The sequence below is a fragment of the Solenopsis invicta genome, unplaced genomic scaffold (genome assembly GCF_016802725.1).
Source record: "Solenopsis invicta isolate M01_SB unplaced genomic scaffold, UNIL_Sinv_3.0 scaffold_38, whole genome shotgun sequence".
Classification (NCBI taxonomy): domain Eukaryota; kingdom Metazoa; phylum Arthropoda; class Insecta; order Hymenoptera; family Formicidae; genus Solenopsis; species Solenopsis invicta.
In genome coordinates this window covers 32,480-59,231 of record NW_024105284.1, presented here as the reverse complement: position 1 = coordinate 59,231, position 26,752 = coordinate 32,480, and the positions used below count along the sequence as shown (strand labels likewise).

Below are 26,752 nucleotides of genomic sequence, written 5' to 3'. Positions count from 1 at the left end.
AGTTAAGAAAACACTCCAATGTACATACGAGTGTAATAATACGCTCAAGTTTAAAAACAATGAGGAATTATGTATAATTAGGTGCTAAAATGTACCTTGAAAAAGTTCAGAAGTGCTTAAAAGTAAAAATGCCTTATAGCAATTGTTAGCTATTACGCATTAGTATATTAGCCACTAAAAAATGACGGGCTACTAATTGAATAATTCCATAAACAATTATTAGAATTCGTCACCTAATAACGGAAATAATGGGAGTAGCCATAATGTCCATAGTTGTCGTTATACCCTTTTCTCCTTTATTTATAACTCTGAAAAATCTTATATGTTATATATTAAGATACATATTGTAGAATTTATTAAAATATATGTGACAAATTTTATGTTTAGATAAATGAAAATCTTTTTCGTTATCCAACAATAACATATATGGGCCTTCCACCACCATCCGCCCATCAATTTCTTCAACCAATTTTATCTGGCAGTCTATTTCCGTTTTCCAAATATTGTCAATACTTATATAATATTGTGGAAATGTTGCAAGAGTATAATGGTCTGGTACGAGAATTAAATTCTATTATGAAGATCGATGACGATGTAGATTTTACGGTAAAAACAAAAACTAAGTATTTATGCAAAATTAGCGAGTGCAAAGTAAAAGCGATCGCTAGAGAATTAGAACGACTATTATCTTATGCTGATGGTATGAGAGAGGCTACTTTGCAATTGATAGTGCCTCACGTAGTACAAATCATGGAGGAACCTTATACCGCAGTTTTGGCAGTGTGGCATCTTTTTGATCCTATTGCAAAGTAAGTACATTGCAATTTTCTATCTTTTTGACAAAAAATGTTACATTTTTTTTTTCCTCGGAATATTGTATCATATAACATGGAATGTTATAAAATATATGTAGTAATGTTGCAACATTTCAGCAAACAATAACGTTACAGAAATGTTGCTGTAACATTGCTGGAATATTTTATTAATATTTTATGCTATACAAGTTATTTTCTGTCGCAGAACATTGGGGCCAAAGGATACAGCTGACACATTCCTTTTACCTATTATGAAACTGTACGAAAATGGTTCTATTATGGATACTACATTGTATGTCGATATAATACCTGCTGGAACTCTCGCAAAGTTTCGAACTACTCGATTATATCACAGAACGTTTTTGCTGAAACTAATAGTAAGATTGAGGCTACATAGATTCTTGGACAATTTTATAAACCCTTTGGTGGAAGCAGTGGGTGGATATAAGGATTATGTGCAGGGCTCAGTCGATACGTGCACACATAGAACTGTGAATTTGAAGTAAGGAAAAAGTAATAATTTGCACTTATTTAGCACAGAAAGATTGCAAAAGTATTGTGTAAATATTTTATTGTACGAGGGTGAGTCAAAAATTATCCGAACTTTTGCTAGAACACATTTTTAAGTTTGTCACACTGCGTTCCGGCAAGCTTTAAGTTAGCACTACTGGGGTCTTATAATCAAAGCTGGACCTTGATCGGGTCAGTTTGTTGTTTGTTTACCGTTACGAGCGTGTAAATATGACTGCTCCGCTAAAAATTTGCACTGAGGAGGAACAGAAAGCTGTAATACGATTTCTTTAGTTGGAAGGAGTGAAAAGTGCTGAAATTTATTGGAGGCTTTTAAAACAATATGCCGGTTTGCTAATATCAATTTTTGACCTTGCTGAACTTTTTTGTCAGTGGTGGAAGTTGATGGGCGTCTTGCTCCCTCTTCGTGTGTCACACTTGTGCGTCCACTTTTAAACTTTTCAATCCATGCAGGTACACTTCTGCGTGGTAAAGCACTGTCCCCGCATTGTGTTGAAAGCCTCCAATAAATTTCAGCACTTTTTACTCCTTCCGACTGAAGAAATCGTATCACAGCTCTCTGTTTCTCCTTGGTGCAAATTTTTAGCGTAGCAGCCATATTCCCAGTCAACAAAATGTTAGCACTGTGTCGGCAGGCTGACAGATTCGATCAAGACGTGTTAGCAGATTGAACTCAACTGATTTCAAATTCTGCTTACGTTCTGTTGACAGATCCTGTTGATATCCTATGTCAGTAAAATTGACAGCACCAGGCGAGCACGCCGTGCTGCCAGCACATGTCGCCAAATAGGCGACAGAATTAGAGCAAGACCTGTACAACACAATCTGACGACAGATTGTTAGCACAAATCGAGCACCCCGTGCTGAGAGGACGTGACGTCAGATTGGCGGCACAATTCAAGCATAACTTGCGTAATATAATCTGACGGCAAATTGACATCACAAATCGAGCACCCCATGCTAACAGAATTTGACGTTACGCTGGCAGTAGAAATTAAGCAAACCATGTTATATTGCATATTCTTAAATTGTGACGTCACTCTCCTGGTAAAAATTACAGATAAAAACGGAAAACGTATTCTATCCGTATCTGTCTGCTTTACTATGCGTTTCTTAATCCGTAATTACAGACAGAAATCGATAGAGTGTGTTTCGCAATTTATTGGTTTCTGTCTGTAAAAACGGATAGACAACTGCGAATTCTATCTGTTTCTGTCTGTAAATGTGTACACAAAAAACACTTATTATAAATTTTTTTTCAGTTTTTTGGCAAATTTTATTCTTATTTTTATTATATGTTAATCTAATTTGCATATATTCTATTTTACTAATTACAATTACGCATTATTTTACAATTTTTGAATACGCATTGGCGCTGGCTGGATTCGAACCTAAGAGACAATAACCTAATATGCTAACACTGAACAAATCGTACTGTTACGTCTAGCCTTAAAAGAAAGGTAGAAAGGGTAGGCTACCTGTAGTACGGGCAAGGCAAGAAAGGTCGCAACAAATGCTTTAACTTGTGGTCGTACTGATTGGGCGTAAGGCACGAGGGCGAATGCACTTAGGGACTTTGAAATAAGGATTAGCGTATGAAAACATGCTTTAACGTCTTTTTGAAAGTCGTGCGATCGTTGGTCCTGATTTGAGTCAGAGAGTTAGATTTCTTTAACTCGGGATCGGACTTAGCGTGATCTTTTAGTTAGGAGGAAAGGTGACAAGAGGGGTTAACTAAATTAAAGCCCTTTTAAGACTAAAATTTAACTATATATTTTGATATTCAAAACTCGCGTACATTGCTATTATAAGAGATTAATTGATAAGATTAGCGTAACGTAGACAATTATTGTTTGTTATAATTAAGTAATCGTTAGAAAAGTTAAAATTAGAGTACATAATTATAAAGATAAAAAAAAGAAATTAATTAATGATTATTTGAAAAGTTAAAAGTAGCATACGTTATTTATTATCAATAGGAAATACGCTATATCTGAATAAAAGAGAAATTAAACTATAACATTATTATTTTTGAAATTATTACAAAGTAGTTAATTAGTAAAGCTGAATTTTAATAGTATAGTAAGTCCGTATATGAGGAGGAGATGAAATTAAATTGTTCCTTAATGAATTCATAATTATGCGTTGAGATTCATATTTACGGAGTTTAACTATTAAATCAAATTAAAACTTAAGATTTAAGCATAGAAACAAAACATTTATATTTGCACAGGGATTTAAGAAATATTTAGAGAGAAAATCGGGAATTGTTTTAAATGGGAATTGCTGTATTAATCCGAAGAGAAAATTTTGATACCAATAATAATAATAATAATAATAATAATAATATTGGGAGCGAGGAGTTGGAACATGAACGGCTGTGATTATTAGTGATTGATTCCTGGCGAGTTGAATGGAAAATTGAACAATAACTGGAAAAAAGAGTGAAAAACTTAGTTATGTTAGCAGAGAAATGACGTTTTCTGATCTTTGGAGGTTGCTGATGGAGAACAATCTTGAAACTAGACGGTCTGCGTCTTGCGCACAGATTCTAAGTTCAAAACAATTTTAAAATAACGCACACAGCTTCGACTCTAGATTGAAACTAAGAATAAGAATCTTGGATCTTGAATCTTGAAAAATAATGATAATGATACCGGAGCATCAGAAAGTTCTACATTTTATAGGGTTTAAGAAAGGGCGTGGGGGGTAAAGATTGGTTGGGTAAAGATTTTTTAGATTTCTCTCTTTTCTTGTAGCTTATTTGTTGTTAAAGCTTTCGGGCTTGTTCGTTGAATATTTCACAAACGCTCTCTACCAATCATTCTTTTGGATGATTTTGTTGGCTAGTTTTCCATCTTCTCCTGATTTTTCTTAACTTTAAGAAGGGCGAGCAGTTGCGTCACCCAATCGCTTAAGGGATTTGCTATCTACGATTTTTCTTCCCGGAAGGTTCAATTCTGATTTTTTATATCGCTGCGTCCGTTTGTTTGTGACTCGGTTTTCACATAAATCATCTTTTGGTTTGTGATGAAACATGCGATCAAACAAGCAAAGCCAGGGTTAGGTAAATTTCGATTTATAGTTTTTAGAATTGAGAGAGGGGTAATGAGAGTTAAGACGCTGATGTTGGTGCGTATATTTTTTGAGTTTATTCCAAATGGATTCAAGACGTTTCGACCTTGTTTCAAGTCTTCTTTAGCAATAAAATCAAAGTCAGAAAACCTCCTCTTCACATGGTGTGGTCTTAGATCTTAATGAGTCACAATCGGGTGATCATTCGAGTGAAATTGAAATTCTAAAGCGTGACCAACAAATAATATGTAACACTACCATGACTAATAAGTTAAGATGTTAAATAAAACTTATAAAAACTTACCATGTAAAGCAAGGAGCAGATACGAGATGTGTTCAAAAAGTAACGGGAATTTTTAAATTTCGTGGGTTTGGAGAGTCCGACAGTCAAATTTTTTTTTTGTTTATATTGGTATACATGCCCCTGAAGTATGCTGACATGTTGAGCTGTATTCATTGTTTACTTTGTCTGTGGCAGCCGCTAAGGTTACACGTGTTTTTATGAGCTCGGCGATTTTCGTTTCTGAAAAAAAATGGATCAAAGAATTTGTATCAAATTTTGCGTAAAAAATAACATAAAGTGTAACAAAGTGTGTGAAATGTTAACAAAGGCCTATGGTGAGTCTGCTATGAGTAAAACAAGAGTTTACGAGTGGTATAATCGTTTCCAAGATGGCCGTGAAGACGTTGAAGATGACGAACGCCAAGGACGCCCCAGCACATCAAGAACCGATGAAAACGTCGAAAAAGTGAAAGAAATGGTTATGAACAATCGCCGAATCACAATCAGAGAAGTCGCTGATGATGTTGGCATATCAATTGGCTCATGCCATGACATTTTTTCGAATGTTTTGGGTATGAAACGCGTGGCAGCAAAATTTGTTCCAAAGTTGTTGAATTTTGAACAAAAACAGCGGCGAATGGAAGTTGCTCAGGAGTCATTAAATAAAGTCAACGACGATGCACAATTACTGAAACGTGTTATAACAGGTGACGAAACATGGGTTTACGGATATGACGTCGAAACTAAGGCTCAATCGTCCCAGTGGAGACGAAAAAGCGCATCGCTGAAAGAGCTAAAGGCTATCCCAAAGATCGAGTTTGAGAAGTGTTTCGGGGATTGGAAGAAGCGCTGGCATAAGTGCATAATATCTAATGGTGACTATTTTGAAGGCGACAACATTAATGTAGACGAATAAATAAATATTTTTTTCAAAAAACGAAAATTTTTTGAACACACCTCGTACATATTAAACGCACAAGAATAAATATACAAATAACATTATAAGATGAAATGACAATTATGTAACAGCGTACAGATAACACATCTCGCCTGTGTCACCGTCAAGGCGATACTGCTCTCCGTTCGTAAGCAGTGTCGGCAATGAGATCGAACATTTGAAAATAAATACACAAATAATAAATCGGACCGTTATAATCTATCGAGGATACAAGTATAGGCATGGTGTAAATATTTAGTGTCCGCTTGTCTATTTAGCCCGTTGTTTTGGCATTTTATATGTAGCATTTCAGAAATCAGGCGCTTCTCCCAGAAAGGTTCTTTATCCAATATTATTCCAATCAAAGTCGTAGTTGCTGTTTAACCTGTGTTCCATAATAACCGAATCGGTGTTTGTATTCCATCTTATAGTATGTGGTTTTTGTGTTCGGAAATTCTCGTTTTTATTTGTCTACGTGTTTGTCTCACATACGAAACGTCACAATTTTTGCATGAAATTTTGTAAACCACGTTTTTTTGAGATAAGTCAGGGAGCTTGTCCTTGTGTGCTTTAATTATTGTACTCAGTTTATTGAAACTGAAAAACGAGATTCTGGAATTGAGATCTTTACTGATATTTTTAAATTTATGCGATATGGAGTGAATGTACGGGATGATAAACCATCTATTATTTTTCGTACCGTCAATCAATGTTTCAGTGATAGAACACGTTGCATCTCGTTTATATCTATTAAACAAGAAATCCAGTTTTGTGTTGATAGTATTGAAGATTAAGTTCAAAGGATAGTTATTATCCAGGACTTCGATAATCAATCTCAAATTTTCACGTTGAAAACCCGGCTATGACAATAAAATTGCCCTGTCCACCATGCCCATAATTGTACCTATTTTTTGTGAGAGAGGGTATTGCGATAAAAAGTTAAGGTAACTTCCAGAGAATGTGGGTTTGTGATACCAATTGAACTCTATGTGTGTGTGTCTTTTTATCAAGGTTACATTGAAAAAATTAAGTGTGTCACTACCCATTTCCAATGTAAATTGTAACCTAGGGTGGAAAGAGTTGAAAAAATGTTTAAGACAAAATCCTCAGAATGTCGTAGTATGGACATAGCTATGTTATCGACATATCTTACGTAAAAAGGGGGTACACCTTCTCCAGGGCCCGTTCTTCTAAATTATGCATGACTAAATCCGCAATAATTGGCGAGAGGGGAGAATTCATGGGTGTCCCAAAATTCTGTTTACAAATAAGATCATTAAAAGAAAAATAGGTCGAGTTCAAGACCATCGTCAATGCTTCAATAAATTCGTCTTTAGGTAAACTACCATTTACTTTTTTTTGTAGTTTATTTATAGTTTTATAGTTTCTGTCCGGCGTTGCAATTCAATCTTATCTTTTATTGTCGCCAGACTTAAATATCATTTAGGTTTTTCTTCTTTTTAAGTCCTGGCTTTATTCGTTTTTATGGATCATTGTTAGAATGGGTAAATATTGCTCGTAATTTCGTCATTGCACGATTTCTCCTTTTTTTGCTTCTGTTAACGGACTTATTGCTCCGGATGTGATATTTGGGCATTATATCTTTTAGGGATAATGTTCAATTTTTTCTTATAATAACCAAGGGGTGGCGTTTTTATAAAAGAAATTGTGGATTGTTCCGGATATGACAATTCAGTGTTTTAAAATCTTAAAAACAATTTCCTCGCTTTATTTTATATTTTGTTTTTTTACACGAAAAAAGCAAAAAGAAAATCGTGGAATCTTTTGGATGTAACAGTACTCTTGTGGTATCGTTAATAAAAAGTTATTAGGTGTATAACTTAATTTGGTCCGTTTTTTGTTTGAAAAACGCATTTATTTGAACGATAAAATGAATTAATACCTTATTTAAAGTATTATCCATTGGTAGCCACTGCTTTTTCCTATCTTTCTGGCAATTTCTAGATTTCATCACAGAAAAAGCGTTCATCTTTTGAAGCCAAGAATGAATCGAGCAATTTTTGATACCCTGTTCTGAAGTGAAGCGTATTCCAGTCAAAGCGTTTTTCATTGATTGAAACAAATAGTAGTCGGAAGGGGCAAGGTCTGGCTATAAGGCGGGTGAGCCAGAACTTCCAATTCGCTATTTTCCAAATAGTTTTTAACCGGAACAGCAACATAAGACTGACCGTTGTCATGGTGAAAGATTATGGACTCATGTCTGGTCGCATATTATGTACATTTTTTGGCTATAGCTCGCTTTAAACGGATCAATTGTTGCCTGTAGAAGTTTCTCGTAATGGTTTAACCAGGTTTTAGCAGCTCATAGTAGATCACACCCTTCTGATCTCACCAAATACAGAGTATTACCTTGGCACCATGGATATTTGACTTCGGCGTTGATGCCGGTTGGCCGGGCTTTACATACGATTTTTGCGTTTCGGGTTGTCGTAGTGAATCCATTGTTTGTCCTTGGTAATGATTTGATACAGAAAAGACTTCTTTTTGTACCGTTCAAGCAACATTTTGGACATGCAAAATTGTCGTCCGATATCTCTCGGTTTCAATTCGTATGGGTCCGGATCGACCCAATTTTCTTGCTTTTGGATGTATCTCGCGGTTTTGATTTGTTTCGAAATAGCTTGTTGAGTAACTTCCAATATTTTTATGAGCTTTTCTTGCGTTTGACACGAATCTTGTCATGTTTCTAATTCTTCATCTTCAAACTTTTTTGATTGACCCGAACGCTCTTTGTCTTCAACACTAAAATCACCATTTTTAAATCGTCGAAACCATTCTCTGCAAGATTTATCCGATGGTGCAGATTCACTATACCCGTCCACAAATATTCGATGCGCATCAGCTGCACTTTTCTTTCAATTGAAACAGAAAATTAAAACTTCCCGAAAATGGTGCTTATTTGGAACGAAACTCGACATTTTCAATGCAGTAAAAATTAAACTTGTTGTGCAAAACTCAAAGGCTTGTAAACAATATTTGGTTGACAGATGTTGACATTTCACGATACATAAAAAATCAGCTGTGGCCGTCAACCATTTATAGCACCTAGAGCCATTTTGAAAACGGACCGAACTAAGTTGTATACCCAATATATTTGAATTAAATCTGCTTTGAACAGGAAGAAACTTACGTGTTGACTTATCGCGCGAACATTCTCACTAGCCCTTTGATTATTTAGCCTTAAATATTTTTAAAGTAAACTGTATAAACTATATAAATAATTAAAACCTGTTCCTATTCATGGCCAGACTAATATAGTCAATAAACAACAATTGGAAATAGTAGCGGAATATGAAAAAACATTATTGACGTAAAAAGCACGCTTGCAAAAATAAATTTTGCAACTAATTATTGTAAACAAATTGCTAAAAATTGACTGCAGAGGAAAACTGATTACTCCAATCTATTCTATGGGAAAAATGACTTAAGAAACATATATAACGCTTTTCTAATTATTATTATCAAATTAGTTGCAAAATTAATTTTTGCAACGTTTCTTAAGTAATTTTTTCCGTAGAATTGATTGGCGTAATCAGTTCTCTTTTAGAGTAAATTTTTAATAATTTATTTATTAAATATTTTTAATAATTTATTTGCAATTGGTTGCAAAATTGAGTTTTGAAAAGTTTTTTTTACGTCAGTAATGTTTCTTCATGTTTTGATCTTATTTCCAATTCCAATTTTTTTTTACTATTTTTGCTAGCCATACTTTTTTGTAATAGTAACTGTCCAAGTTAATATTACAGAAAAGTGTTACAATTTATCAATTTTTTGTAACAGCAATGTCTTTTTGAAATAAAAGATAAAAACTCTGCAATAGGTTTTTATTTGCGAAATTATTTTATTTTGCGAAAGACGTTATCTTCTGTTTCTTTTGCGAGATTTAAATTTCTTAATTTTATGTTTATTTGTTTTTTTTGTATAATATATATTTTTATGTGTAAATGTTTATTTTTGTATTTACGCTACTAACGCCAAATAAATTAAATGTTATTAAAAAATAAAAGTTATTTCCCTAAAATAAATAGAGTGTGGACCATAAGACAGTTGTCACTAGCACATTGCACCAAACGCATTTTTGACAATTAAGGGCCTATCCAGACAATCTTGCATAATCGCATAAACATATGCATAAAGAAATTAATTGATCCAATAATTAAGCAAATGCATAAGAAAATGGATCAATCACTTTCTTTGGTAATTATGAAAGAGACGGTCTTCCTCACTGATTTTGATGAAATTAGGCTCATTTGACGCGTTTTTACATGAAACTAACGAATTTAGCAGCAAAATTTATCGCTCTGTCACGCTGACCGAGATATTAATCATTAAAGTTAGCGATTGTACCAGGTTAAAATACCAATCATCTCGATTTCTACTGCCAATCTGCCGTCAGATTATGTTGCGCAGGTTATGACTCATTTCTACCGCCAATCTGTCAGACAAGACTGTCAGTCTTGTCAACACTATTTGCTCGATTTCTGCTGGAATTAAATGCAGTCCTCTTTCTGACAGCAGTTTGCTGACATCATAAATATTGCAGAGTCTATGTGAAATCTGTTGCCTTTTTAGTAACAGAAATTGTTAGCAGAATCTCCGAATAATCTGTTCATGTTTGGCTGACGAGGTTTACAAGCTGGTAGCGATAAAGAAACTGATGCGATCAAGGTCCAGCTTTGATCACGGGACCTTAGTAGTGCCAACTTAAAGCTTGCTTGCTCAGAACGCAGTATGACTAACTTAAAGACGTGTTCTAGTAAAAATTCGGATAATTTTTGACTCACCTTTGTAATATTGAAATGTTACAAAAATGCTGCAAAATATTGTGGCATTGCTATATAAAATATCTTTTAAAAATATTGCAATACAATACTGCAGTAATATTAGAAAGTATATATTTAATATTTTGTCATGATAATTAAAATGTTTTTAAATTAAATGAACAATTGTTGAAATATGTATATGGAAACTGAAAATCAATTACACTGACAAGATTTTTTTTGTCGTTTGAATAAAAGATATCATTTTCTATGTATTTTTGTGCGCTAAACACGAATCCAGCAAGTAAATTTTATTCTATCACGTTAGGTTTACGAGAAAAGTGAAATTAAATGTGTCAAAAAGGATGTTTCTTTGACATGTTTTTGATTTTTTGCTAACAAAGTAATATCTTTTACTTTCATTTATTTCGTTACTTTTATCTAAAAGTGCCAACTTTTATTTTTAAAATAGGTCTTTCTTAACGCTGTACATTTCTTTCGCCGAGTTAATTTGTTTATCGAAATTTTTAGTCTGCCATATTGAATATACCGTTTTGAATTTCGAAAATCTAACTTCAGATTTGGATTTTGTGACCTTAAAATTTTGGTATTAAAACCATCACGCAGTTCTTAAAATTTTTATTCCAGAATATTTTTGCATTTTTGGCACAAAATGTTTCTCAGCTAGAACACAGAAATCATAATAACAAAAGTCACTTATTTGTTATTCAATGACATAATGATGTCACAAAGGTAACATTTATTGACTTACAAGAAAACCTCTCGAAGTGTCGCACCCCGATTTTAATAAAACTTTACCTACATTTAGATAACATAATTAAATGATTTAAAAAAATATTAGTTCCGGCGAATATACGGTTTTAAGGGGTAAAATCATCCTTTTTTAGTATAGCAGTTTCAATTTTTTCCGTTATATCTTGAAAACTATTCGAGATATTAAGAAATGTTTTATACAACAGATTTACACTAAAATTTATTCATTTGCATTAATAACATTTTTTTAAATTAATTATTTTTTTTAATTAAAAAATAATTAATAAAAAAAATGTTATTAACGTGAATGAATATGGATAATTTTATTGTAAATCTTTTGTATAAAACATTTTTTGATATCTCGAATAATTTTCGAGATATAACGGAAAAAGCTGAAAACCGCTATACACATAAGCAGAGTTGGCAAAAAAACTTGTTTCTTTTTTTTATTTTAAACAAAAACATTGTTTTTTTATTTAAAACAATTTGTTTCTAATTACAAATATGTTATTGGACCGATAGTGTAACAACACAATGATAGTAAGAAAGCCTTCATCGGTCATAGCTAGGTCTTAGTGCTTTTATTTTTATTTATTTGATTTATTTTTATTTATGTGATTTTATATACTTCTCCGAATTCAACCAGAATGTGCGCCGAATTAATTTTCGGTCATAACACAGCATGTCGAATAAGAATTAGGAATATCACTATTTATATTAAATTAATTAATTTAATATAATACTTGATGCTGATTTGCATCTATATACCCATTCCCCCCCGAAAAAACTGTAAGAAATTTATTGCGAAAAATAACTCCCCACCCAGGGTTCGAACCTGGCACCTCCGGAATCTCCGGTCTCGGTGTCTTACCACCTCGACCACTGGGGCACAGTGATATTTGTTTCTGTTTTTTAAATAACCAAAAAGCATATAATAGTTTTGAGTTATGCGAATATTTGAATCTTCTGCCAGCATTAAATAGGTTTTTTCCAATGATAATGTTGGTAACGCTATATTACTGCTCACCGCTTTGATCAAAATAATAAAACTTTTTAAACAAAACAATTATTTAGAGTCTGGTCTTAATTGTGTTCTGCGAAAATGGCAATGACGCCTGCACATTATTTAGCAAATTTGCTCGATCCTCAATTTAGAGGACTTCAGTTAAGTCAGGAACAATTAGATAAAGAATATGTCAATTGGTAGCACCCTGCAGCCATTCCTGATGTTATGTCTTATAGAGCAAATACTTCTCCGTTCAAAAATTATCTTTTTTCCGAGGAAACCATTAAAAATTTATATTTATTAAGCCAACATTAAGCCGATAACATGGTGCACTGCGTTTAAGAAAATAATATTAATACCGTAACATTTGACTTGATAACACAACTTTATACTGTTTCTTCTGCTAGCATAGAAAGGCTCTTTTCAGCTTTTGGTTTAGTGCATACAAAATTAAGAAACAGATTAGGTACAGAAAAAACTGCAAAAGTAACAGTTGTGAAGGCACTAAACAAAGAAATTAAGGTTGATAAAATTGAACATGAGACTGATTGTGAGTTTGTATAATATAAATATTTATAAATATAAATAAAACACTAAAAAGTATTTTTTGCGACTTATCTATTAATATTTGTTTTCTTTTTACAATTTTTTTCCCAAATAATTTATTTGCGATGCTTTAAACAGTTTTAAATCTATTGTTTAAAACTGTTTAAAAGAAAAGTGTTTAAAACAAAGCTTACTGTTTTAAACAAGTTTTAAACATGCAACAATGTTTTAAACATTTTGTTCAAAACATGCTAACCCTGCACATAAGGGATGATTTCACCCCTTGAAACCGTATATTTACCGCAACTGATATTTTCTAAAATCATTTAATTATGTTACCTAAATGTGAGTAAAGTTTTATTAAAATCGGGATATTATACTTTGAGAAGTTCTCTTGTTAGAAGTGATAAAGTCATTACGACGCTATTATGACGTTCTTGTGACTTTGTTACTCAATCAGGATTAACTTGGACAGCTTTTACGTAAAGGTCAGTCGAAAAGAGAGGATTTGGGAATCTTGTATTCTACTTGAAATCTTGGCGTGACTACGCAGGAATTAACTCAACGAAAAAAATATACAGCGTTAAGAAAAGTCTATTTTAGAGGTAAAAATTGGCACTTTATGACGTATAAACAAAAGTAAAAAAATATTTACTTTACTAGTAAAAAGAATCGTAAATATGTCAAAAACGTTAATTTTGATACATTTAACTTCACTTTTCTAAAAAATCTGACGTGATACAGCAATTTACTGACTGGATTCGTGTTCAACATGTAAAAATACATAAGAAATGGTTTTATTCAAACTTTTATTCAAACAATGAAAAATTACGTCGATTAGTGTTATTAATCAATACCAAAAATTATCTAAATAAATTTGTAACGTATTATTATAATACGTGTAGCAATGTTAAAGACTCGCTATGCGCATTTAAAAGAAAAAAACATTTAAAAAATTAACATTTACATTTATAAAAATTTACAATTATCTATTTAATTGATGTTGGTTTAAAAATGGCTCTGAAAAGAGCCGTTTTAGACTCTTTTATTTCTTTTCTTACTAGGAGGTAATTGGTTGCGTTTTGACGTATCTGCTAAGTTCGAGGATCGGAAATCCTGGTAGAGTATAGCTGTTAATAATTTCTTCTTGTCTCGTGTGTTAGTTTCAACTTTTGCAGAACTCGGTTTAATTCTTCTTGTTACTCAATCAGGATTAACTTTGATAGTTTTTTCGCGAAGGTTTCAATTGAAGAGAGAGGATTCAGGAATCTTAGAATCAGGAGTCGAGCAAGAATTCTTCTAACTCTTGGATCTCCATGTATCCAGTTGATCAAAAATGATTCTTGGGAAAGTGATTCTCCTTGCTCAAGCGATAAATCTATTGGGATAAGTTGCCGAGATGGTTCTATTGGCTATAGATTTTGAAATGCCGAAAGGTCGTTTGATCCTTTATATATTTGAAATTATTGCAATTTTTTATGGAGAAATTTGTTATTTTTTTATTGCTTCATAATTGTAAAAACATTTACTTGTTGTTAAATCTCGGAAATTAATATGGTTAAATTTGTTTCGCCAAGAAGTTGCCGCCGCTACTCGGAAAATAATTTTTTCTCCATTGTATGTTTTATTTTTTACTGAATTGAATAAATTTTATTTTTGTGCGATCTTGCAGATCTCTATATAATCTGTAGAAAAGTTTTTTCAATCGAATTTGAATTTTACTTGTCAAAATGTTTGTCCAGCTTCGGTTTTGTTTCTAATTTCTGTTGAATTTTTCTAGCTGTAATTTTTAACACTTTCCAAGGTGTACGCTGGTTTAAGTTTGTTAAATAAAATATTTGTTGCTTTGATTGATTTTAAACCTGTTTCGAGGCATTTATTAAATATTTCATAAAGACTATTGTTACGTCCTACGTAGTAACAATTTTTTTTTTTTTTTTGAGCGGGTACACCGTTGTTCGACAGAAAGATACGCACAAGCTCCCCCACCAAATGCTAAAGCCAGGAAGTCGATAAACACGAGTACGCAGCTCTTTCGGCTTCTAGAACCTCAGCGCCCACACCACAATAAATCACTTATAAAACTGACATTCTTCGCAGTTTGCTAATGAGTCACCCGCGCTTTTTACCGAGAAGCCTACTTAAGTAGACGGCGCTCTTTGATGCCTGACACGTATCTGGTCGGCAAAGCGTTAGAAACAAAGAGGGTTATTAAACCAAAACTCGTGGAAGAGCGCGTAGGTGTTACAATAAATAAAATCGGTGCGCATGACCCCAAGAATTATTGGCCAAACCTAGTATAAATAAGCAGCCTTCCTAAACAGAAGGGGCATTCTTTCTTTCCATTTCATCCGTTGCACAGTCCGTGGCATCTTGTATGCTCAAGTCTGTGATGCTTGGATTCATTCTTTCCTTCCATCTCATCAACTCTAGTCCGTCGCACAGTCCGTGGGATCTTACATCCTCGAATCTGTGCGATCGGATCTTTGTTAACACTCATTGTCAGTTATTTGATTGGCAACAAGTTCTGTCAGTGCTAAGTGCCAAGACATTTAGTAGAAATTTTTACAAGTAACCTCTTCTCGCAAGTATCATGGGACTAGACATCCTCCACACGATGGGCAACCAGCAACTCGTTGATCACTACCATCAAACAGTAAGTCTACACTCCGCTTCTTCCCTTCATTTACCCTCTTATATAAGCACCTACTTTTTCTTTCTCGAGAAGGTTTTTCTTCCATATATTAGTACATTTGTAAGTATTAAGAATTAGTACTTTCTCCCCTTAGCCCACTTCCTTTACTATTTTCTTTCTTTATTCTTTCTCTTATCCGGATTGAATTGAATTTATTTCAATTCGATTCTTAAGAGTTTCTACTTTTATTTCTCCTCTTATCCGGATTGAATTGAATTTATGATATTTCAATTCGATTTTTAAGAGTTTCTAGTTTTATTTCTCCTCTTATCCGGATTGAATTGAATTTATTTCAATTCGATTCTTAAGAGTTTTTGTTTCTATTTTTCTTTTTATCCGGATTGAACTGAATTTATTCAATTCGATTCTAAAGAGTTTCTTTTTTTTTACTTCTTCTCTTTTTTGGATTAGATTGAATTATTTTGATCCGATTCAAACGAATTTTTCCCACTCCTTTCCTTTCTTGGGTAAACTTTAAAATTTTAATTATACTGTTTCATATAAACAACCAGAGAGCAACGGTTCCTTATTGCTAATATTTATTTAGTGGACAAAGTTTTCCCGCTACACGAAAGATAGTAATTCACCATTCATTCATCATTCTTTCTTTTTTCCTTTCTCTCCCCCCCCCTTTTTCTATTAACTAAAAATCGATTACTAAAGAATAATATAGAAGTTAATATCCCGTTTCTTTCCGATATATGAAATTAATAATAATCTAGCCAAATTGCCCTCGAAAATGTGTCATAATTATACATGCACTTACTTATATATATTTTGTAACAATTGTTTAATAATCTCTAAATTATTTATAAAGAACTATTTATAAAGAAATTTAATTGTTAAAATTTATTACATTTTCTCCTCAAATTAACCCGTCTCGTTGAACGCCTCCTCTTAGTAAAAGATCACGCGAGGTCCGATCTCGAGTTAAAGAGATTCGATTATCTGACTCAAATGACCGATTGCACGACTCTTGGAAGGGCGTCAAAGCGTGTCGTGGCACGGTGACCCAATAACAAAGTTTGGGGAATAAAAGTGTTAATAAGAAAGTGAAAGTGTTATTTGCCACTCCGCGCGTTTTCCTTCAAGTGTTTTCCACGTTGGTTTCAACCATTTAGACCAGTGCTTGGAATTAGTGGCACATTTTGGGCCGATTTCCGAGGCGACGCCTACTGTCTCCCCTCGAGCCTCTCACTCCGTTCGCGGGCCTGCAGTGCTAGGAATGGCACATTTCGAGCCGATTTCCGAGATGACGCCTACTGTCTCCCCTCGAGCCCCTCACTCCGCTTGCAGGCCTACAGCCGGCCGCGCATTAAATGTTGTGGCTTAGGAGCGTAGAGCGTCACTTGTAAAAGAAATAGTCTAGGCCCTAGGTTATTTCTTTTACAAGTGACGCTCTACGCTCCTAAGCCACAACATTTAATGCGCGGCCGGCTGTAGGCCTGCAAGCGGAGTGAGGGGCTCGAGGGGAGACAGTAGGCGTCACCTCGGAAATCGGCTCGAAATGTGCCATTCCTAGCACTGATTTAGACGGACCGAATCCCGAATATTTTATCTTGTTGCACTCGCCGGTACAACAATGGATATGAATTGAACCTGTTAACATCGACAATCTAAGAAAAAGATCAGTTTTAATCTGACATCTCTGATCAGCTGTAATTCTGGTTGATATATCGTAGCAAGTTATCTAGTTGACAAAGAATTGGCAAACATTTCTATTGTTTATGTTTTTGATAGGAATAATCTCAAATAGAAATAACCATCTTGTGAAACAATCTACAATTATAAGACAATACTGATAACCATTGAACATTGGTAATGGTCCGACAATATTCATACGAACGTGCTTAAAACACCTTATAAGAAATTTGAACTTTTGACTTGAGTAGCATTGTACCTCGTAACTGTTGATTTTTTACATGGAATACATGCTCTTGTCAAGTTTTGCAATTTTGTTTAATTTGTGGCCAAATGAAGTGTTGCGCAATTAACTTGGCTATTGCCTAGCCTCTGGGTGTGATAGGTCATGCAGAGAATGGAAAATCTAAATGACTTTGTCACAAAAAGTGTTGGCTATCGGTGTTGTAGTATCTCAGTATAGCTTTTTTGATGATCTTGGTATTTGCAGTTATTGATCTTTAATCCTCTGTTTTCAATTATTTCCGAAGTTCTCGATTCTTCTCTTGGGATTGTACCAATTCATCAAGATTGATTGACCCCTGAATAGTTTCAACTCGAAATAAGATATCAGCCACGACATTATTTTTGGCAGAAACGTAACATATCAATGTAACAATCGTAACAATCAAATGTACTCGAAATATTGCGTCTGGAAAACTCCGAAGTGGATTTGAAAACACACGTCAAAGATTTATGGTCTATATGTTCTGTGAATTGTTCTTCCAAAAGGTGTCAATAATACTTAATGGCTATACAGATTGCAAGCAAATCTTGATTATAAGGTAGTCCTTCTACTATCCTTTATTTGAGCACTGCTGAACTTTTTATTTAGAAAAGACAATGGCTGCTAACCTTTTTAATGTTGTTGAATTACTGTTCGAATTACGATGTTTGAAGCATCATCTTAAGTACGAATCGATCGGTGACTTCCGCGAATTTTGGACATCTCAGCGTTTCCTCTCCTTTCTCCGATCTAAGAAGCAAAGAATCTCATTGATTCACGGAGCGTGAACATTTCTTTTTAAGCCTTCGTCTCGAATACATTAGCAAAAATTAGACACTGCTCACCTTGGGCTTAGAAATACACTCGATCAGATCAATAAATTTACAAGGTTTTCACAAAGAAGTAGTCGATGCTTTATATTTATTATACCTATTCTCTAGAAAAACCGTCAATCGAATTAAGGAATATCTCGTCGTTATGTAGCCATTAAAATTACCCGGATCTGTACGCGCAAAGGCAATACACTTTTATTAACACAATAGGTACACAAATGCTTTCTGACACGAAGTACGTATATGTATATTAAATACATATACGTTCTGAAAATTTTATAATATTTCTGAAACATTTCCAGAACATTTTGACGAAATATTATTGTTTATTATTGAATGTCTCTGAAACGTTTCTGCAATATTACATTTGCAAAATGTTGCAAAATGTTTGCAAAATACATTTGCTGAAATGTTACTAGAAGCTTTGACCGTATGGATTAATTTAATTATTTAAAGCATTAATTTAATTATTTAATTAAACTTTCTCTTTTTAAAATTTTTTAAGTTATATTATAATAAAAAAAAAGTTAAAGCAATGTGAAAAATTTGTACTGGATACGTCTTATTCTGGTATGGCAAATTAAAATTAAAATCATATTTAACATTTATATTTTAACAATGCTTCTAAAACATTGCATTACAATATATAAGATTGCAATGTAGTTACAGGATTCTGTGTCGTATAGATACCAATCTGCATTTCACACTGCAATACAATATAACATTTTAGCAATATTGCAGCTACATTGTTAGAATGTTCTATACTGTATAAACATGGAATATTTCAGCAACACTGCAATATTATAGCAATATTGTAGAAATGTTACAATACTACTGAAATGTTCTATGTCATATGGATATTTTAATACCGTATTTTAATAATATTGTTTATTGTATTGCTTATAAATTTTTATGAAGGAGCTGTGACTTGAGTGGACCTTGCAGCGAGGGAGAAGGTATTTTATCTCCATTAGATGAAGATTCATTTGCAGACACTGAACATAATGTCTCTACATCTTCTATACCAACCATCAACGATTATATATTTAATGTAACGACAGATAACGATGTCGAAGGTAATCGAACAGTTTTCATCATTTAATAGTCGAATAAATCATCAATGATGTGATATTTTACTAGAAAAGGTTTGATGAAATTTTGATGATATATTTCAATGAATGAACAACAGAATTTTACATTAGGTTAGCAGGTTTATGTTAGTCATAGCAATTCTTGGTGTTAAATTATAATTTGTAATTTTTACAATCTTCAATATATTTATTTATTATAAACTATGCGCCGCGTATTCGTCAAAATTGAAACACAGTCATGAAGCCGGAATATTAATGCTTTAGGAGCATCTATAAGATTTCTCCTCTCCAGGACGCCCGCACGGAATGCCGGAAGATCCAGATCAGATTCGAACCTTGGCTAAGGTGCCATTTTTTTACAATAAAATTTTTTACAGCTTTTTCAGAAAGGGGGTGAATCTTATAGATGCCTCTACAATATTAATATTACGTATTCCAGCTTATTGATGACTGTGTTCTAAGTCCGATGAATATACTGCGTTAAATATATTGGAGATTGTAAAAATGAAAAATTATTATTAACACTAACAAGGGGAGGATCAGGTGAGTCACCCTGGGATTTTGATTTCAATTTTTTTAGTTACTCTGGAGACGAGAAAAAAGTTTACGTCTCCTGGCGTTTGATCGAATAGGCCTTAGTTTTGAAATAATAAATTTGTGAAAATTGGCCATGCCACGGCGCGCCATATGAGCCTTCCCGGTAACTGTTTTCCCAACTAGTGGAGTCGGCTCCGTGCGTTAGGTGCTTGCTTCACAAGATCCGAGTTTGCTCCCGGATGTGTGCAATATATATTTTTTTTAATAAGTGTATTTATTTAATAAGTGTATTTTTTAATAAGTGTATTTATCTTGATGATATTGATATAGTATGCAAATTTCTAAAATAGAAAATTTAATTTAATATTACTTTTTAAACATTAATTTAAATTTAATTTGAATTCAAGTAATAATATTTGAAATGATAAATAGGTAATAATAATAATAATAATAATATTAATAATAATAATATATAAGTTATTTGAAATGGATAACATATAAAAGCAACGTATCTAAATTTTTAAATTGTTTACTTTAAAATTTAATTGGAAATAATATTAACAGTATTTTAAAATTCTAGTTTTTAAAATAATTAATTGTAGAAGAACCAGTGTTAAATTTAAACAATTTGAAAATTTAGGTACGTTGCCTTTATATGTTATCCATTTCAAATAACTTATATGTTATTATTATTACTACCTATTTATTATTTCAAATATCATTACTTGAATTCAAATTCCCTTCAAATTAAATTTAAATTAATGTTTAGAAAGTGATATTAAATTAAATTTTCTATTTTAGAAATTTGCATACTATATCAATATCATCAAGATAAATAAATACATTTATTAAAAATAAGTACCTCTTGTAAGTAGCGTTGTAACATCTGCTAACCTTATGTTTAATTTCGTGAGTCCGATGTTATTTATTATTGACAAATTTTTTATTTTATTGAATAGGTTATTTTCTTAATGAAAAATAAATGTTATTTTGATGAAAATTCTATGAAAATGTAATAAAATTTCAACGAAAAGTTATTAATACCATTTAATTAACAAGTAAGGAAAGAACGTCCACAAAATATGTCCGTTTTTTAGTTCTTGATTTTTTAATTGAATTTTACGCTAAATGATAGCTTATGATGACATTAATCATAGAGAAATTTTATGTTGAGTATACGATTGGTTTCAGAGATACAGAAAACCAAAATGGCCATCCACCTACTAAAAACGTATGACACTAACAACGCTTTATAACATAAATTTTTATTGAATTTTTTCGAAAGTCGATACCCATAGGTTTTCTTTTAGTTATTGATTACGAATCTAATGTCAGATTTAAAAAATCTTGATTTTACAAAAAATAGCGGATATAATATAAAAACACAAATACTGGAACAATTATTCTATGGAAATTGTTGTGATTTTTTTATTTCAAATTCATTTACGAATTTTCTATTAGATTTTAGAAAGTATTTGTTGAGATCTATCAAGAAATAACACTCACACTTTACTTTGATAACAATAAAGTTTATTACAACTTATCGCTAAATACAAAATTAGTTTTTACTAACTTTTATAAATATCTGAATTAGAGAGGAGCAGAAAAGGAAAGCTACGAAACAAGAAAACAAAACATACATTAGGAGATAACATTTTTAGTTGCAAAAAATATCGATTTTTATCGATGCCTGGATTTAATGATTACGTTACTATATTTAACGCCCTCTTTTAAGGGGGAAAGTCATGTAATCAGCCGAAAAAAGCTTCATAAATTTTTTTGCGGCACAAGACTTTTAATGAACTATCCATAACTTTTCTCACATATTTCTTATAATTTGTAGATGTAAAAATTTTAATTAAATTAGTTCAAACATGGCGGCGTAATGGCGTTCACTCTCTAAGTCCTGCTTTTCGACGGGGTCAAATGGCGTGCAATATAGTATTTTTTTATCTCATCCTGAAATAAAAAATCAAACGAATCTCTTTTTTTGATAAAATTGCACATTGAAAGAATTTAAATCCGATAGTAAAAAGTACTAAAATAAAAATTCTACGCAGTTTTGAAGAAAAGATCGAATTTTCGCATAAAATTTTTATTTTTATTATGTGAAAAAAATAGGATAGTTATTTTTGTAAGGTTTACAGGTACTTCCGGTGGAGAATTTAGTGAAAAATAAATATGCACAGTCTTAGCTATATTGATCGAATATTTTTTGAGTTATATTGCACGCCGTTTGGAAAGACGTAGTTTTGAGACAAACGCGTTTAAAGTTTGAACCGCGCGTTACTATCTATTGGACGCGCACGTATGAACTTGTTTGTAGGATCGTTAATATGTCTGTCTCCAATATGAGGACTTGAAATTTGAATTCTTGAAACGTTTTAGTGTATATATACATATACATATATATAGGGGAGACCGGGGCAAATCGTTAGACCTTTTTTTCTTTTGTGTCTTCTGAGTCCTATATTAATTAAAAAAAAAAAAAAACATGAGCCGGTTTGAAAAGTTGAACCTTCCCCTTCACAATGTCGATATAAATAGAACATGCAAACGTACTTGCTTTAAAGTACATATAAAAATGTCGACCAATGTCAAGAATTAAGAATAGCCCCAAGCCCGGGGTAATTCGTAACTAGTCCGGGAATATTCCGAAATTTGTATTTTAAGTTGAAAGTCTGTAAAAAAGCTGTTGTTAAGACTTTCTTTTATTTAAAAAAGGATGTAGGTATACAAAAAACAAATGCAAACATACACGTTCGCATGTTCTTTTATGCCATCGGTGTGACAGATTTCCTAACCTCACAAGTGTCAATCTTTAACGTTTTATAACTTTTTACCTGCTTAAGAGCGACGATTTTATATTCATATTCATGTTCTATGTACTAAAAGACACAATATTATCAAGTTTGAACTAAATCAATGAAGAACTTTACTTCAATGTTTAACTCTGCGTAGCGCAGACGTTCGTAACATAGCCGAAGGGTTACGGTTACCCAACTTAGGTTAGGCGCTGTAATCAGTATTAACGAATCGCCCCGGTGCTCGGTATTACGAATAGCCCCAACATCAACTGTCCGCATTATTGCTTATGATCGACAAAAATAGACATCACACAGCAAAAAGTAAACACGAAATGTTTCAAATACGTTCAACTGGACACGATACATTCAAAGTTTTCAAAAAAACCTTATTATCTTATTTAAATTTCGAAGAAATGCCGACTATCAGAAATTATCTTGACTGTTGCAAAATACATTTTTCACTACTACGACTTGAATATGACGCCGTAACAAATCTTTGTTAGCAACATCGTTACATTAGGACGTGTTTACAGTGTTTAAAGTAAATTTTTAATATGTACCCATAAAAAGATATTTTCAATTATCGAATTACCCCGTCTAACGATTTGCCCCGGTCTCCCCTATATATATACACACACACACACACACACACATATATACACACATATACATGTGCGTGTGTGTGCGTGCGTGTGTGTGTGTATATACCCTAGTAGCATTTTCTGGCATTTTCTGCAGGACAGAATCTGCGTGCAGTTAATTGCAGTAGAATTGAGTCAGATGTGCAGAAGATTATTTCCAAAAGAGCCATGCTGGCAGATTGCTTCAATATTCGTGCACTGTACTTGTATATGAACTACTTGCAGAAACTTGGTACAGATATTGAGCTATCTTGAAGTAGATTCTTCCCGCAACTGCAGTCTGTAAGCAGTCTAGCAAAGTTCTTCAGCAGAATGACATAAGATTCTTTTAACAGAAGTAGCGCGCAGATCTTGTGCAAATATTGCACAAATATGATCTGCAAATTTTTGTAAGTTTCTTACAACAGAAATGACGCGCAGATCTTGTGCAGATATTGTATAGATTTTGCTTAATCAGCAGCAGAAAGATCTGCTGCCACCGCTAGGTGGTCACGCCGCGGAAGATCTCGTGAGTTGAATGCGGCCACAGGCGTTATATCTAGGCGCCACTGCGGCCGACTTCTCAGCTCATACTCCAGTGAGATTTCTATGAGCTCCGTGTTGTAACCTCGAGACGAATACTCGCTCTTATTTTTTTTAAACATTACGTATATGTGGAACGCTGTTTCACATAAAATTTTATATTTTTACATGTAAATAACAATTTGTATTGTTATTTAATTTTGTACATAAATGAAATGTTTAATTTAAATTTAATCTGAAATATTTAATTTATTTTTAATCCATTTTAAGACTATACTAAAATATTCTAGTAAAAAAATTTTACAAATCATGCAGCAGATATATATACAAATTTCTTGCAAGAATTTGACTGTAGAATCTTTCAGAAGAATTGAACAGAATGAGGAAGCAGATCATAACATCCTGTTGGCAGAATCTTTTAAGACTCTACTGCAAGATTTACAGCAGTCTTGCAGAAAATTGCTATCAACCAGAAAACATTTTGCGGGTAAATGTCCAGCAAATAACGCGCAAAAGGGATTCCTACAACGCAAGCAAAACCTTATCCAATTGCGTCGTCATAGCACTAGCAAAACACTAGCACACTTTGTGTGCAATTTCAATAAGCGATATGCACACAAAACGCTAGCATACTTTGCGTGCGATCTCAATAAGCGATACCCTGCCAAAAATGTGCTATTAAAACCGATTTAAAAAAAGGTAATCCGAATCGGGATTTCTGCACTGAAAATACGGTATTAAGACTGATTGAAAATAAGATCCAAACCCAGATAGATTTATTAAAACAGAATACATTAATATAAACGTAATAAATGTTTAGTTTACAAAAAAAAATATTTATTGTATTCTTTTCGTTAAAAAAGATTTAAAAAAAGATTAATTTTGAATTAAACATTTAATTTATATATTAGGAGTATAAATAAGTTTCCGCCGTTTTTTATCAAAAATTCGGCATTTATTGTGAAAGAACGGTACTTAATGTTTTATTCGAAGTATTGTCCATCGCTAGCCACTACTTTTTCCCATCTTTCTGGCAGCATACGGATACCGCGTCGGAAGAATGCTTCATCTTTCGAAGCTATCCACAAATCGACCAAATTTTTTGTATCTTCATATGATGTGAAGTGTTGCTCAGACAGGCCATGCGCCATCGACCGAAACAGGTAGTAATCAAAAGGAGCAATGTCTGGTGAATACGGCGGGTGGGGTAAAACTTCCCAATTGAGTGTTTCCAGGTAGGTTTTGACCGGCGCCGCAACATGGACGAGCATTATCATGCAGAAGAATAACTTTGTCGTGTCTGGAGTAGTAGTGAGCACGTTTTTCCTTGAGTACTCGGCTCAATCTCATCAATTGTGTTCGGTAGAGAGCCCCAGTAATGGTTTCATTCGGTTTGAGCAACTCATAATACATGACACCAAGCTGATCCCACCAAATACACAACATGAGCTTTTTTCCATGAATGTTCGGCTTGGCTGTCGATGTTGAAGCATGGCCAGGTGGTCCCCATGATTTTTTCTTTGGGTTATCGTAGTGGATCCATTTTTCATCACCAGTGACTATACGCTGCAAAAAACCCTTTTGTTTATGCCTGGCAAGCAGCATTTCACATGTAAAAAATTGGCTTTCAACGTTTCTCGGCTTCAGTTCATATGGAACTTAGTTTCCTTGTTTTTGAATCATTCAAGCATGATTTTAAGCGATGTGAAATTGCTGGTTGAGTCACTCCTAATGTAAGTGCAAGTGCTTCTTGCGTTTGGCACGAATCTTCATCTAATAATGTTTCCAATTCCGCGTCTTCGTACACTTTCGGCCTTCCGCTACGTTCTTTGTCTTCGACGTCAAATTCACCGTTTTTAAACTTGTGAAACCACTCACGGCAACTTCTCTCACTTAAGGCAGCCTCACCATATGCTTCTACAAGCAATCGATGCGCCTCGGCTGCAGATTTCTTCAAATTAAAGAAGTAAATCAAAAGCTCCCGCAAATGACGCTTATTCGGCTCAAAACTCGACATTTTCGCACGAAAAAAGATATATGATGCTGATACAAAATTGCTAATATTTTAAGGTTATGTTGTTGCCAGATGTCCAACTTTACGATATAACGTTTTACAACAGACAATTTTAACCATAACATACTAGTGGCGCCATTTTTTGTGAAACGACGGAAACTTATTTATACTCCTAATACAAGATTAAATAACAATACAAATTGTTATTTACATGTAAAAATATAAAATTTTATGTGGAACAGCGTTTCACACACACGCTATCTTTCAAAAGAATGAGAGCGAGTATTCGTCTTGATGTTACAAAAACAGCTCTTAAAAGTGTCACTAAAGTATGAGCTGACGAGTCGACGGCGGTAGCGCCTAGATATAATGCCTGTGGCCGCACTCAACTCACAAGAAAATCTCCTGCGGCGTGACCGCCTAGCGGTGACGTTAGCACTCACTTGTTAAATCCATTTCAATCTGAAATTACAGAATTTTAACTTGCGGGCAAAACTCACGCAAACCGCGTGCACAGTTCACATGCATAAGACGCGCAAACTTTGCGCGCAAAAAATGTTATCTGGGGAGCAAACGACTAACAATATGTTAGCCATCTGCATGTAATTTGCCAGTACATGGGACAGTACATGAGCTAGCCACTTGTAAGCAATATACACGATGTAACACGTTCTACGAACAAAACGCATACAAATCTGTTACAAAGTTCACATGCACATCGCGCGCAAAACTTGCCAGCAAAAAATGTTATCTGGGTAGGGTATGTAGGAAATATCTTGAAAGACTGTTGCTAGATTTACAGCAGATACATTCAAGTTTCTTGCAAGAATCTGCCAACAGAGATATGTGCAAGTTTCTTGCAAGAATCTGACTGCAGAATCTTTTAAAAGAATTGAACAGAATGAGGAAGTAGATCATAACGTCCTGTTGGCAGAATCTTTCAAGAATCTGCTGCAAG

At 33.5% G+C, this 26,752-nt stretch overlaps 1 protein-coding gene across 3 annotated transcripts in view; it reads left to right on the top strand.

Annotated features, from left to right (window-relative positions):
- Positions 1 to 26,752, top strand: part of LOC105197967 (WD repeat-containing protein 81) — a 190,097-nt gene that overhangs the window by 144,412 nt on the left and 18,933 nt on the right. For 2 of the 3 annotated variants that reach the window (XM_039459434.1, XM_039459433.1), the window contains 3 exons: positions 388 to 809; positions 1,021 to 1,317; positions 19,101 to 19,258. In XM_039459434.1, coding sequence (XP_039315368.1) covers positions 388 to 809; positions 1,021 to 1,317; positions 19,101 to 19,258 — 877 coding nt within the window. The remainder of the gene's footprint in view (positions 1 to 387; positions 810 to 1,020; positions 1,318 to 19,100; positions 19,259 to 26,752) is intronic. The other variant, XM_039459435.1, reaches the window with a different exon arrangement.